This window comes from Mytilus galloprovincialis, chromosome 13 (assembly GCF_965363235.1).
Source record: "Mytilus galloprovincialis chromosome 13, xbMytGall1.hap1.1, whole genome shotgun sequence".
Lineage (NCBI taxonomy): Eukaryota > Metazoa > Mollusca > Bivalvia > Mytilida > Mytilidae > Mytilus > Mytilus galloprovincialis.
Window position 1 is genome coordinate 17,173,926 of NC_134850.1, and position 16,074 is coordinate 17,189,999.

The window sequence follows — 16,074 nt, forward strand, 5'->3', positions numbered from 1 at the left end:
GATTCATGGATCCAGGGATACCTTCCCAGCCAAAGTAGGTATACATGGCTTAGAAGTTCACAGTTTTGAAAAGAATAAGTACTCATCTTCAACTATTTATAATTAATTATTAAGAAATTGAATTAGATTCAAAAGGTTATGCAAAAGCTACACCCATGTAGCCAGGTGTATAGTGAGGCTGATAGAAAGTGACATATTTGATGATAAGATCTTTATTGTTTTACTAGTTAACAAAGGTGGCAGGTAGTCCTGCAAATACACAAAAAGAAGGTTTTTATAATACAATTGTCTACAGGTAGAACACAACTTCAGTTATAATGTACACTATAATGTAAATGATATCAGCAAAATACATAGTTACAATAATTTGCTTGCCTTAGCCAATATTACTCAGTATTAATACCAATAACTCTTGTATACATTTAAATAGACAAAGTATGGTTTATATGCAGTAAATAGTACTTAAATCATTTCATTAACTCTCTTTCATATTCAAAATGAAGTTTACTTAATCAAAACACTCATTTAAATAGAATTACAAAATATTGTTAAACCTGCGTTCCATAACAAGACACATTAATGTTAAACAGGCTTTCCATAGTTTTTATAGCAAATAGCTCTCGTTTGTGTACAAAATAAATGTTAATTAAACTTTTCAGAAGTGAACACGGATGGTTATTGTTCCATCATTATAGATGCATGTGATTAATATACCAAAACAATTATTTAACAATGAAAAATACAATGTTTATGCAACAAAAACAACTAACCTAAATTATAGTATTCTACGTGACATAAATTATGTGTCACATAATTACAGAAGATATAATATGATATGTTTGTCAGTATTATTAATTCATAGTGCTGCTGTATACACCGATAATGATACAAAAATATGGAAATACGTCGGCAATGGTTTGCCGTATGAATATTGTTTGTTTTGATGTGTTTATCATGTTTATATATGTGTTGAAGACTTTACACAAACAATAAAAGCAATTTATAATAATATAAAGGCCAGGAAATAATTAATACAATAATAATTTACCTGTAGATGGTATAAAAAGGCTTATTTTAAGATGTTTCTTTCATTCATTCCAGCGTTATCATAAGTGCATATTAATACGTCATCAAAACGGTGGTTCCGGTTACAATAAAAATAGAAAATTACCGGTTACACATGAATAAATTCCGGAATCATAAGTGACTTGCTCACATACTCCCCTGCTTATAAAAGTAACGTCCTCGTTACTGCAACCATAACACAAAAAGTACAATTTTACAGAATAGGACTCAATTTCAAAATATGATACAACTCATAATCATAATAAAACACACACACAAAAATAATTTCTTACTAGCAAGGTGTGATTATCTTTAACTTCAAATGCAATTACAAGTTATCTTTGACTAGAACTTGACTTCAAAACCTTCAATGCAATAACAGATTTACACAAAAAGGAAAAAATCAGCAAAAAGTCCAATTTTAAAGTGTCAAGAAAATAAAAAAATTCAAACAGGCACCTTTTAAAAATGAATTAAACAATTAATCAAATAGCATTAGCAAACAACCTTGACTAGAAATGGTAACGTACATCCCTTTAAAAGTCATTAAACATTTTACATTGGTACAATATAAAAAAAAATATTTGATTGTCAAAAATTGTCAAAGGCATGAATATACAATTTTAAACAGTTGATCTTGGTTCATTATAAACATTTGAGTGTTCACCAAAGTTAGTTCTGTTTGATCGTCTCAGCTGTCGGTATCCGTTGTATCCAACTGCAATAGGGTCTTCGTCTGAACTACTGTCACTGTCTGTTTGTGACTTGAATTTGCACACTTGTAAATTAGTTCTATTTTCGACGCGAGGTTGTCCAGATTTATCAATTGGTTCAATGAGATAAACATGACGGTCAGCGTCTAAGCACTTTATCACTTGATATTGTAAAGAATTCCACTTGTCCTGAATTTTATTTCGGCCTTGTACTCTATTACGAATAAGTACTCGAGTACCAACTTCAAGTTTATGTTCGGACGCTTTTGTGTTATGAGCTTTCTCTCGTAAAACAGCTTCTTTCCTTAAGTGCTCCCCTGCTTTTTCATACGCAATCTTCATTTTACTAAGATGTTCAGAAATATATTCATGTCTATTGTCACTAATATTTCCATCTTCTTCAAAGTCAAAAAGAGAGTCAACAGGTAATCTAGGCTGTCTACCCATCATTAGATAAAACGGAGAAAAGCCTGTAGACGCATGAACTGTTGAGTTGTATGTAAAGATTAATTCTGGAAGAAAATTTGGCCATTGCTGTTTCTGTTTTGGTGTTAGTGTTCGAAGTAGGTCATGTAAAGTCCGATTAAACCTTTCACATTGACCATTACCTTGTGGGTGATAAGGAGTAGTTCTGCTCTTTTTGATGTTGTAAATATTACAAAGCTCACTAATAAGTTCAGATTCGAAGTTCCTCCCCTGATCCGAATGGATACGTTCAGGTATTCCATAACGCATGAACCATGATGAAACTAGTACTTTGGCGGTAGTTGCTGCAGTTTGATTTCGTGTCGGAATCGCTGCTGTAAATTTCGAAAATACATCTGTTATAACTAAAACATTTTCTCTACCATCACTTGATGGTTCTAGAATAGTAAAATCTATAGCTAGGATTTCATTTGGTTTGCTTGCTAAAAAATGACACATTGGAACTGATATGCGGGGACATGGCATCTTTGCAACATTACAACGTTCGCATGCCTTACAGTAATTGTCAATATCTTTGAACATTCCTGTCCAGTAACACCTTGAACGAATCAAGCTTGTTGTTCTTTCTATACCTTGATGACCTGCTTGTTCATGTAACATTTCTAACACTTGCTTTTGTAAAGCCTCTGGTACAACGAATTGATGTGTTTCCCCTTGTTGTGGGTCAGTTACCTTTCTATATAGAATCCCGTTTTTGTGAAACATTCTGTCCTTTTGACGTAACATAGATATTACTTTAGGAGACTCTTTCATACGCTCACTTGATGACGGTTTTCTTTGTTCATTAAAGTATATCAAAAACTGTTTAATTGTATTGTCACTATTTTGAATTAGTTTCATGTCACTGTTACTATATCTAGGTAATGCACTTACTTCATTACATAACGCTTGTAATATTCCATCCTTGTCAGACTGTTCATGTTTTTTCTCAACTTCATATTCGATTGATTCTACGGTTCTCTGGTATGCTATAACACGTAAATCGGTCGGTACATCTGTTGTGTAACTGGGTAATCGTGATAAAGCATCAGCAGCGCCATTTAATTTTCCAGAACGGTATGAAATTGTAAAGTTGAACTGAGCTAACTGAGCTGCCCATCGTTGTTCCACTGCTGCTAGTTTCCCGCTAGTTTGTAAATGTGACAGAGGATTGTTGTCTGTTATAATTTCAAACTTAGAACCAAGTAAGTAGTCTTTCAATTTTTCAGTTACTGCCCATTTGACGGCTAATAGTTCAAGTTTAGCAGAACTATAATTGGCATCATTTCGTTCACTAGGCCTAAGTGTGCGGCTAGCATAGGCTATTACACGGAGATCTTTTCCTTGTTTTTGCATTAAAACTGCTCCAAGTCCTCTGAAACTAGCATCAGTTTCTAAAATAAATTCAGATTTATAATCTGCAAACCCTAATATAGGTGAAGTTGTCAGCTTCTCTTTTAGATGTGTAAATGCGTAGGAGCATTCCTCTGTCCATGAAAGTTGCATTTGTTTGTTTGACTTCTGTTTTGTCTTTTCCTTGTTACAAACACTGATAAGATGATATAAAGGTCTAGCTACGTGTGCAAACTTCGGAACGAATCTACGATAATAACTCGCAAATCCAAGAAAAGAGCGCAAGTCCTTTACAGTCTCTGGTTGCGGCCATTTCTTTACAACATCCACTTTGTCTTGATCGGTTGCGATGCCATCTGAAGATATAATGTAACCTAGATATTTTACTTGTTCTTTGAAAAAATGACATTTCTTTCCTTTTAGTTTCAAGTTATGTTCTTTTAGCTTCGTTAGCACTTTATCCAATCTTGTCAAATGTTCTTCTATTGTTGAAGAGTAAATAATCAGATCATCTAAGTATATAAGCAAAATTTGGAAGACGGAATCATTAAAAATGTGCTGCATCAACCGTTGAAATGTGGCTGGACTGTTGCACAATCCGAATGGCATTCTAGTATATTCAAATAACCCAAATGGTGTACTGAAAGCAGTTTTCTGTTGGTCATCGGGGTGCATTGCAATCTGGTGAAAACCACTTGCAAGGTCCAAAGTACTAAAATATTTTGCTCCATGAAGTGCATCCAAAGTTTCATCTATCCGTGGGAGCGGAAATGCGTCCCGGACTGTCTTAAGGTTCAACTTCCGGTAATCAACGCATAGGCGTATAGACTGGTCTTTTTTCCTTGCGACAACAATTGGGGCTGCATACGGACTTATACTTTCTTTTATGATATTTTTTGCCAAAAGGTCTTTGATATGCGTTTTAACTTCTTCGTACTGACTTGGTGGTATACGTCTATAAGGTTGAGCTACTGGTTTATCATCAGACAGTTTAATTTGATGTTGCATGGTAGTGGTGTATCCTAGATCTAGTTCTTCAGATATGAAAACATCTTGATGCTTCTCGATCAAATCCACTATTTTCTGTTTTTCAGTTTCGCTACAGTTTAATTCTTTTAAAAAGTCCCGAGAAATGTCTTGTTTAGAATTGATTTCATTAATTTCAGCTTTTAAAACTATTGTTTCTTCATTATCATTGGTTTTAAAAAATTCAACTTCTGATTCCTCTTGGTTTACCAAACAAGTTACTTCTCTTATAACACCAATCCTAGTATTTGGTTTTAGCCATAGATCAGATGATTTCAAATTTGCTATCCTCACGGGATATCGGTTTCTTTCTGTAGTTGACACAGAGTCAATTACCATAACTTCTGTATTTCTAGATAATGGTTCAATGTTTATAATTTTGTCCTTTGACCTTGTCTGTGTTGGTCCTACAACTGTTACAATACTAACAGAATTAGCTGGTACACAAATTTCAGAACTTCCGGCTACTCTTGCAAATCCCTTAATTTCAGAATGTTCTGGTTTAATTGAGTTGTTTATAGTTTTGAAAAGATCCATACATTGAGATATTATGTTCATACCAATAAGGCCAGACGAGTCCTTCCTGTTTACTCCAGGAGAATCCTTTAAAATCAAAATTCCTCTGTCCTTAATAGTTTCACCAAATAAAGGTAAGTATACATCTGTTTCTATATATCCAACGTACGGAATGTCTAATCCATTGGCTGCCCTAAGCCGAAGCCAACTCTTATCTTGATGCAATTCAAAATTTGACTTTAACATCTTATTGAAAAACGATTCGGAAATAGTACTAACCATTGATCCAGTATCTAAAATACATGATACAACTACATCTCCAATTTTCATGTCAACAATAGGACTACTTCCAACGGATTTCTTAACAAGGGACGAGCCATTTGTACCAGCGCCTACGGACCGGCTCCCTGCCGTAGACTGTTTTCGTTTAAATCATTTGTTTCATTCTTTTGGTTATGTGTAGCATTACCTTGATCTCTGATAAAGCTGCGACAATTCCTTTTTATGTGCCCAGTCTTACCACAATAGTAACAATCTCTTGGTTTTCTATATGCTCCTTGTTTTTCTTCTTTTAACGTTTTTACTTCTGATTTAATGCTTTGGAGTTCAGATTTGAGATCTTCAAGTACTTTTGCTATGTCGGAAGTTCCAGATGGTTTGGCCTGAGTAGCAAAAATGGGGACTTCAAAGTCGTCTATCCTGTTGTCTTGTTGTTGGCAAGTTTCTTGAACATCACCGTCCTCCATGAGCAAAGTTGCTTCCTCTCGAATGTCATTAAATGAAATTATGTGCGTACCTCTTATGCGTTTCTTTAATTCTCTTTTGAGCCATGTTGGTCTTACATTCTCAGCAAACTGGTTGCGCAAGACAATGTCTCGATCTGTTATGCATTTGTGGTCTCGCTTGCATATCTTGTCTAGCTTACACATGAGGATATGTGAAAATTCTTGTAGTGTCTGGGTTTCTGTCTGTTTGCAAACATAGAAATCTGACAATAGTTCTGATATTGTTCCCCTTTCACCAAATACTTCCCTGAGTATACTTAACACACTTTTTGTTGTTTTCTTTTCAGAGAGTGGTCGGTACCTTATCTCTTCTTTAGCTGGACCCTCTAACAGACTAATTATAAAGTTAACCTTTTCTTCCTCTGGTGTGGGCCTACTCTTTATTGTCAATTCAACATCTTCGATAAACTCCTCTAATGTTTGCGAGTCCTCTTTCCTACCTGAGAATTTCTCTATTTTCCTTTCTCTTGGTGTAAAAACAACCTTCGGTTCTACTGTTTCTTTACATGCTATTACCTTAGCTAATCTCAGCTTAACATCATCTAGTTCCTTTTTCAAAGCATTGACATCTCCGTCGGCCATCTTGAATGTTGTTCTCCGTCTACCACCTTCAGTAAAAAGTTGTCACATTAATCCTGTCGACGACGCCAAATGTAGCCAGGTGTATAGTGAGGCTGATAGAAAGTGACATATTTGATGATAAGATCTTTATTGTTTTACTAGTTAACAAAGGTGGCAGGTAGTCCTGCAAATACACAAAAAGAAGGTTTTTATAATACAATTGTCTACAGGTAGAACACAACTTCAGTTATAATGTACACTATAATGTAAATGATATCAGCAAAATACATAGTTACAATAATTTGCTTGCCTTAGCCAATATTACTCAGTATTAATACCAATAACTCTTGTATACATTTAAATAGACAAAGTATGGTTTATATGCAGTAAATAGTACTTAAATCATTTCATTAACTCTCTTTCATATTCAAAATGAAGTTTACTTAATCAAAACACTCATTTAAATAGAATTACAAAATATTGTTAAACCTGCGTTCCATAACAAGACACATTAATGTTAAACAGGCTTTCCATAGTTTTTATAGCAAATAGCTCTCGTTTGTGTACAAAATAAATGTTAATTAAACTTTTCAGAAGTGAACACGGATGGTTATTGTTCCATCATTATAGATGCATGTGATTAATATACCAAAACAATTATTTAACAATGAAAAATACAATGTTTATGCAACAAAAACAACTAACCTAAATTATAGTATTCTACGTGACATAAATTATGTGTCACATAATTACAGAAGATATAATATGATATGTTTGTCAGTATTATTAATTCATAGTGCTGCTGTATACACCGATAATGATACAAAAATATGGAAATACGTCGGCAATGGTTTGCCGTATGAATATTGTTTGTTTTGATGTGTTTATCATGTTTATATATGTGTTGAAGACTTTACACAAACAATAAAAGCAATTTATAATAATATAAAGGCCAGGAAATAATTAATACAATAATAATTTACCTGTAGATGGTATAAAAAGGCTTATTTTAAGATGTTTCTTTCATTCATTCCAGCGTTATCATAAGTGCATATTAATACGTCATCAAAACGGTGGTTCCGGTTACAATAAAAATAGAAAATTACCGGTTACACATGAATAAATTCCGGAATCATAAGTGACTTGCTCACACCCATTTTATAGATTCTGGAAAATAATTGGTTGCAATCTTCGTGTCATAAATTTTAAGATATGGATAGGTGAAATTATTAACTTCTTGTGAACAGTGTCAAAACCCTGTAGTTTTTCAGTGGGACATTTTGAATTTTAGGTAAAAAAAGATTTAAGGAGCTAATATATGAGTATAAAGGGGTGATATACTTAATAAATCACTTGTTTAATGATTGAGAAATCATGGATGAGGAAGCAAGTTCCTGGTAGATACCTGTAAAAATCAGCCTTTCAGGTCAATTGGCATTTAATATACATTGATTTATTTTGCAGTATAGATTGTTGTGTTGGTAGTTGTTAAAACCATTTTAATCAGAATGTTTCGTTTTTCAGAATAAATCCATTGAATGGAGACAGTGACCACACACCATTTGAGTATTATCTGGGAGTTCCTTCAGTATCACCAATGTATACATTTAATTCAAAGGTAGATTAATCTAGCACTTTCACAACAATTGTGTGAAGCTTTTAAGAAATTTTATTTTATGTAATGACAAAAAAAAACTATGATAAATAAATTGAAGTGCTTTATTTTGAAATATGTTGATTAATAATGTTTATAGCAATATGCCACTGATTCATGATAAATAGAATGATTTACACTATACTGAGAACCATAACCATAGATAGAATTCCAATTTAGGTTGGGAGTTATTTGCCGTACTAAAGTTATGCCCCTTTTAACTTGGAATTAGTAAAGCTTGTGCCAGAACATTCATTTCCTCAGACACATTCTTGTTTAGTTTTTATGCCCCACCTACGACAGTAGAGGGGCATTATGTTTTCTGGTCTGTGCCTCCGTTCGTCCGTCCGTCCGTCTGTGCCTCCGTTCGTCTGTCTGGTTAAAGTTTTTTGTCGAGGTAGTTCTTGATGAATCTGAAGTCCAATCAACTTGAAACTTAATATACATGTTCCCCATGATATGATCTTTCTAATTTTAATGCCAAATTATAGTTTTGACCCCAATTTCATGGTCCACTGAACATAGCAAATGATAGTGCAAAGTTCAGGTTAAAGTTTTTGGTCAAGGTAGTTTTTGATGAAGTTATCGTTACATCAACTTGAAACTTAGTACACATGTTCCCTATGATATTATCTTTCTAATTTTAATTCCAAATTAAAGTTTTGACCCCAATTTCACGGTCCACTGAACATAAAAAATGATAGTGGGAGTGGGGCATCCGTGTACTATGGACACATTCTTGTTTATAATATATCCAAACCTTTAATGACATTTTTTTATTGCAGATTTATCCGCACTTGCCAACTTATCCAGCATTTAGTACGTTAGAAGATGATAAAGAATATGTAGAAACATTCCTGGACAAAGATACCAAACTAGAGCAGACGGTCACTAAGATTGTGGCAGACATGGTCTTACTGTTAGCTGATTCAGCAGTGCTTCCATTTGATGTTCAAAATTATGCACAAGTTTTTGACAGAGGAAAGAAATATTTGAGAGAGAATGAAGCTGTTATTTCTTCTGCTAATGTAGATATTAGTATGTATGATATTACAATATGTATGCATTCATTATCTTTTTGTTGATTGGCTGGAAGGGTGAGGGCTTGTTATTACTATTGCTTCATCTCCTTATACATTACTGTTTATTGGTAATCAGTTTTTTTACTAAAAAAACCCTTGAAATTTTGTGACAATCGTTTTTATTCAAAGCACTTAACTCTTTCTTTTTTTTTTTTTGATTTTAATTAGACGCATAAGTCTGTATAAAGTAAAGTGATCAGTAACAGGCCCTTTCTGACACGAATTTTATGAATAAGTTTTTAAAATTTATTACATAAGTATAAGTTTCTAATAAACCATCAGCATGATTACCATAGGAAAAATGGAAATACATTTAGATTTTCATATAGATAAAAAACAAGGTTAAATTCATCTGAAATTAGTCAATTGCACGACAAAAAAAAAATACAAACTAAAGTTAAGAAAACACTACATAAAAAATTTGAAATAGAGGATCTTATTCCCTAGCAGAGTCTTGATGATGAAAGTAAAGATAATTTTAGTCCTTTTCGATTACATATATAAAAAAGATATTCAAAGATATAATTACGAATTCAAATCACAGACACACTACTGGACTTTAAGGGGAAACTTAAATTTTAAGAATCTATAAGTCTGACATTTAAATGATTGTTTTTTCTTATTTTCCAGATGTATTATATTCAAAGATTGATCTATTTATAGAAGCTACAAAAACATTTGCATTTAATGTAACAAGTATTAACCTTGATTCTTTAAAGTAAGTTTAATTTATTAATAGAGTTTCTCTTGACTTGGCTTGAGTATATAGAGTTATTTCTCTTTGACATTATGTTGAAGGAGATACACCATTGAACATGTTCCTTCATGAATCAACCAAATTCAACTGGTTATACAAACAGCCAGAACAGTTTTTCATGGTCCCACAACAGTGAAGGGGGCATTAAGTTTTACCCTTGTCCCTCTGTATACGTCTGTCTGTTCTTCTGTCTAAACATCCCTATATTAAGTAAACATTGCTAAATTTGCTTTTTCAGCATGCTAAAATTAGTTTGCCTCAACTATATGTTATGAAACATAATATACACAATGCTTATATTTATTACCACCAAACGTAGATGAAGTTCACATTTGGGTGATGTCTCTTTTGTAGTTCTTATGTTATGTCCCTTTGAAAACTAAAAAAATGCATTATTTGTCATATATTTACAAGCAGGGACATATGTCCCGTTGACACATTCTTCATTTTATTTAATTTTATTTTTATGCCCCACCTACGATAGTAGAGGGGCATTATGTTTTCTGGTCTGTGCGTCCGTCCGTTCGTCCGTTTGTCCGTTCGTCCGTCTGTCCCGCTTCAGGTTAAAGTTTTTGGTCGAGGTAGTTTTTGATGAAGTTGAAGTCCAATCGACTTCAAACTTGGTACACATGTTCCCTATGATATGATCTTTCTAATTTTAATGCCAAATTAGAGATTTTACCCCAATTTCACGGTCCACTGAACATAGAAAATGATAGTGCGAGTGGGGCATTTGTGTACTGAGGACACATTCTTGTTTAATTTAATTTGTTTAAGACTAAGATAATTCATCACTTTGAAAGTATGTGTCTACTGTGTGACTTGTTTGTACTGAATCAACAAGTTTGGTCTTTTTAAAACATGGTGGCCAAGGGGAAATAACTCATCTCAAATAACGTTAAATGAAAACTATCTATTATTATACTGAGGATCATAAATGGGACAATGAGATTTTTCATGCAACTGAAATATGTGAGACTGTAATTGATATTCATTTAAAAGAGAACAATATATATTACAATTTACTTGTAATTACTGATAAGTGAAATACATCTACTGTATATAAGAATATATTAAATTATATATATATAAGATGATGGAAAACTAGTAATATATCAATGTTAGTAGCTGGAGAAGTTTCTATAAAATAGACATTATCCCCACCAGATTTCTCATTCAGGATACATATTTAGTGTTTTACCAATTTTTCCTGCTATTAGATCATTCAAAAAGTTTTTAAAAAGATGGCGTTTACCTTTTTTCTGTGAAGCATGTAACATTTAGGAGTACCAGCAATGGAATAATTAGCTAGTAGACAGAATAATTTGTCCTAGTTTCGAATTTAAAATTCTGACAGCAATATTTATATGAAGCTTTAAAGTTCCAGTGAACAGCAATTGCTATGATAATTGTATGCAAAAATTTATAAAATCTAAAGTAAATAAGATATCAACACATTTAATCATTGATATATATATTACTGTTTGTATTTGCAGAGAATCGGATTTGTATTTAATTAATGATAAGTTACTGGAACTTCCCAGGATATTTATAAACTACCAGGGTATTCCGGGATATCCTCAGTATAGGTAAGTACTATAATTAACCTGCCCAGGTACTCTGGGGATTCCTTAGTAGATGTAAATACAAGATTTATCCTGGATATTGATAAACTACCAAGCTATTCTGATTGTATAATTAAGAACTAGAATTTCCCAGGAAATGTATATAGCCTTAAAAATAATCAGCATTTGAATTATCCATAATATATATATTTTTTCAACTTAATTAAAACTCATAGTTTTGCTGTGGCTGTGGGCCAAAGTGAATATCAGTTTTTCAAAAGTCAATTAAACCACATATTTACCGAAACAAAAGACAGTAATTGTTTTATTCCATATCTAAAGAGAAAACAATGTATTTAATGATACATATTTATCTAAACCAATTGCACATCAAACATTTTACCATAACTTTACATGTAAAAGCGTGTGACGTAGCGCGGTGAATAACTCTTTTCTCCAGGTGAATATGCTTTTTTATTCAAAATCTAATTCATATAGAGAAACCTACTAAAATAATACTAAATATTGAATAATATGTTTATATTTTCTTTCAAATAAATGTTTTGTGTTTATTCTTTAATTTGACAATGAACACTAAGTGAAAATATTTTCACGGTCCAGCTGGTCTGTGTAATTATCACCTCAATCTTGTTTAGATTGGTTGCAAAAAGTTGTTCTGTCAACATTGACTATTGGAAAAAAAACCAAGTCAAGATCCACTTCCCGAATCCCTCTCGACCAATCATATTAACTATTTCCCTAATATGCAAATCATATTAGATTTATTAGTGAATAAAGATTGAAAATATTAAAGCGCATCAAATCAAAATAGGCCAAAGTAAAAGACCAGAGAATTTGAAGGTGGTACCCAACACCTTAACTAAAATTAATTTGGCTCGTTTAATTTTCATAAAATTTTGACAAAGTATTAACTTTGACCCTTTAACAAAAATATAAAAATTTCAAAAAATTTTAACCAACCGTTTTATCAGAAAAATTACACTGGTTATATAGCAGTTTGACAAACACTGATTTTGATCACCGAGAAGCTTAATATTCCCTAAACAACACAACGTAATTAAAACGTTTAGCTGATTTTACAGAGTTATCTCCCTGTAGTGTTAAGTACCACTTTAAGTCTCCAAAACACTTGATATTCCCCTCTTTTAAAAAAAACAAGAATAAAAAAAACAGTGATAAGTACAGGTGATCAGTACGGATATTTAAGCTAAGAAAGTTTTTGGCAAGTTCTTAGTGATCATTTTAAATGACATATAATTGTTGTTTTTCAGGCATTTATTGTTAGCACCACATGCTGAGAACCTATGGGATGATCAAATCTTTCCAGGGATTGCTGTCACAATAGAACAATGTCAGACTAACAAAGAATGTGATCCTCTCAGACAACAAATAGCTTTATTAATAGTCTCTGTACATCAGGCTGTAGAAATTCTACAGGATGAAATATTTATTAGATATTCATGAAAGTAGAAATTTTGTCAGTAATTGTGATTCTGCTACAGTTGTCTTAGTGATATCAAACAGATAGAGTGATGCACTCACAGACATCAAATAGCTTTACTAATAGTCTCTGTACACTAGGCTATAGAAATTAGACAGGATGAAATATTTATAAAATATTTATGAAGAGTATAAAGTTTGTTGCTATTTGGGATTCTGAAACAAATCAAGATCCCCTTTGCTCTATCGTGTCACACATTGTTTTCTTGTGATTTATTTTAAAAAAAATAACCACAAATTCAAAGTTACTGATATTCAGTAATGGTGGACAAATATTGATAAGTAATTGTTATTTTGGATTCTGTTACACTTGTTGCATTTATTTCAAACAAAAGTAACTTTTGCACAGTAGTCAAAATTTTCTCTGATGAAATGAAGGTGTCTTGGAAATGCAGATGTACAAAAATTGATAAAGTGAATTTTAATTAGTTATATATGCCAAAAGTAGGAATATTGTTTATAATTTGAATGGGAGAAATGTACTGTGGATTTGTTTTTGTGGGTAACATTTTTTGCAGATTGAGATAAAATTGTATCTTCTTGGGTATTTAATTTTGTGGTTTTTACTTTTTCATACAAGCCTATAGAAAATTTGTTCTTCGTTTGAACTTGTTAGGTTAACATTTACCTATGAAACCAATGTATATTTGAATAATAATGAATCCACTTATGCCAAAAGAAGGAAGATTGTTTATAATTTTAATGAAAGATAGTTCAAATATACAGAATTATGATGTGTGTCCTAGATGATAAGTGCTCTTTTAAGGAAGCTGGCTTGTCATGTTTTAGATTTTTTTGTCAGATTTTTGGAATCCTCTGGTTTTATCAATTTGAATGCCTTGAAAAAATTTGCCCGGTAACCCCCATTATTCTTTTTGTAAATCTTTTACAAGTATGATGATAAGCCTTCTGTAAAAGTCTTATTAAATTTTAATTACTTTTTAACAGTTTTTGAGAACTTCAACTTGTCAATGATAAAGCTATGAAAAGTCAAGAGAGAATATTTTCCCGTCAAAATTTCAATGGCTAATATCTCGAAAAGAAGCATGGTGACCTATATATTTTTTTGCTCTTTGGATTCCTTTATTTATCCCCTATCTATATAAACTAGTGTGTTGAAAAGTTAATTACTTTGAAACTGAGAAGCGAAATCCCTTAATGAAAATTTGTGAAAAGAATAGAGAGATTCTGAGAAGGTCTATAATTCCACGTTTTCCATGTATTCAGATAGTACAGGATGTAGTTAGATGGATTTAAATGTGATCTCTGCTGAAACTAGATCTATTTAGATGTTATGATTTTATGCTGAAATGTATATACAAACAATTTTTAATGTAAAATATAGATGTAAATTTTACTATATAACATATTTAATTTGTCAAAATCATGTAGATATATACAATTGTAAATATGGAGAATTTTATTAATGTATTCATATTTGATCATTAGAACTCATTATCACCAACAGTAGTTTTTTTTTAACAATATGAAACACTGTAAATTCAGAAATTATTGTGTGCATTTATTATTGCCATTGTTGAAGAAGGTACACGGATGTAATGAATTATTGTGATTTCAGGAAAATCTGCATCTTGCAATACTAACCCATTCGCATTATTCACGTTGATATATATCTCACAATAATTTCTGACTTTACATTAAGGAGATATGGTATGGTTACCAATGAGATAACTATCCACAAGAGTTCTGACAATTGAGATGTTTGTAAACAGGCTTAAACGATGAACATATCAAAAAATCTAGTCGGCTATAAAAGGCGTTCATATGGCTAAATGTGAAACAGTTTAAAAGAAAAAAGAAAAAAGCAGCCTTTTGAACAAATATAACACATGCATGTATTAGAGGCTCTTGAAAGAACAAGCAATTATAGAATGTGGTGGCATTAAACTTTTTAGCAGCTGCTCAACCCTACCTTACCTCAAACAGTTCTGTAACAGTACAAAGTGTAAGCAAACTGTTTTATAGATTTGCATGAAGGGTGTGTCAAAACTTTGGAAATCAAATACATATATAATTGATGAAAATTAAATTTAGCTCAATCCTGATAACTTGGATTAGAATCAACTTAAATAATTGAATCAACAGTGGTTGTTCTGTTAATCTTGTTTCAATTTTGATGGTAAAAAAACTGTTTGGTATTTAGCTATAGAACCGTTATGTCATGCCTAATTAAGACTATAAAAAGATGGTGCTATGCACATTGAAATTGTTATCTTACATTTAGATCACCTCAAAATGAATAATTTTTTTATACATGTTCTAGTTGATTTTGTGCTTTGCTCATATCTGATGAGTCAATCCTAAACTAAGCAACAGTCACAATAGATTTCATTATATTTTGCAACAGGTAATCTGAATAGTCGATAGGTCATAATGATTTTTAAGATTAATTTATGTGTAAATAGAACCTGTAAGTTATCAGTTTTTTCGTACTTTCATATTTCAAAACATTCACTGTACTTTCATTATGTTGAAAAATGAAAATTGTATTGAACTCATTAGGCAACATTGTTTTTTGGTAATCCTATCTTAAATAGTACAAAGTTAAAATAGTATTTATAGTTAATTGATTGGAAAAGGAAAGAATATAATACATGTTCATTAAAAGAGGGGCGAAAGATACCAAAGGGACAGTCAAACTCATTGATCGAAAATAAACTGACAACGCCATGGCTAAACATGAAAAAGACAATCAGACAAATAATAGTACACAAGACACAACATAGAAAAGTAAGGACTAAGCAACACTAACTTGATCAATAAATGGTGGTGATATCAGGTGCTTTAGAAGGGTAAGCAGATAACAATAATTTGCGATTTTATTATTAATTTATTAATTTCTCTATAATGTTGAGCATCCTTAGAAACACATACTACAGTGTTCGAATCCCGATCAATAACATACACATTCCCCTCATCATCTAGTGTCACATGACGTAAACTTTTATATTTTTCATTTTCAAACTTCCACATTAGATTTCCATCTAGGG

The 16,074-nt window shown here is 32.0% G+C and overlaps 2 protein-coding genes across 3 annotated transcripts in view; one reads left to right on the plus strand and one right to left on the minus strand.

The window, feature by feature from the left end:
• The window catches only part of LOC143057317 (putative N-acetylated-alpha-linked acidic dipeptidase), a 66,906-nt gene extending 52,378 nt beyond the window's left edge, over positions 1–14,528 (plus strand). For both annotated transcript variants that reach the window (XM_076230611.1, XM_076230610.1), the window contains exons 15-19: positions 8,009–8,102; positions 8,924–9,176; positions 9,851–9,938; positions 11,474–11,566; positions 12,835–14,528. In XM_076230611.1, the coding sequence (XP_076086726.1) occupies positions 8,009–8,102; positions 8,924–9,176; positions 9,851–9,938; positions 11,474–11,566; positions 12,835–13,027 (721 nt within the window). In that variant the 3' untranslated portion in view covers positions 13,028–14,528. The remainder of the gene's footprint in view (positions 1–8,008; positions 8,103–8,923; positions 9,177–9,850; positions 9,939–11,473; positions 11,567–12,834) is intronic.
• LOC143056439 (uncharacterized) lies at positions 447–7,627 on the minus strand. Its single transcript, XM_076229524.1, has 2 exons — positions 7,468–7,627; positions 447–6,668 (listed from the first exon to the last, which is right to left on the minus strand). The coding sequence occupies exon 2, from the start codon at positions 6,503–6,505 to the stop codon at positions 5,531–5,533; it is 975 nt and encodes a 324-aa protein (XP_076085639.1). The 5' UTR covers positions 6,506–6,668; positions 7,468–7,627; the 3' UTR covers positions 447–5,530.
• Positions 14,529–16,074: the final 1,546 nt, after the last annotated feature.

Bases quoted from the DNA above. Each gene is read 5' to 3' on its own strand.
- LOC143056439 (XM_076229524.1), bottom strand. From the start codon at position 6,505: ATGGCCGACGGAGATGTCAATGCTTTGAAAAAGGAACTAGATGATGTT.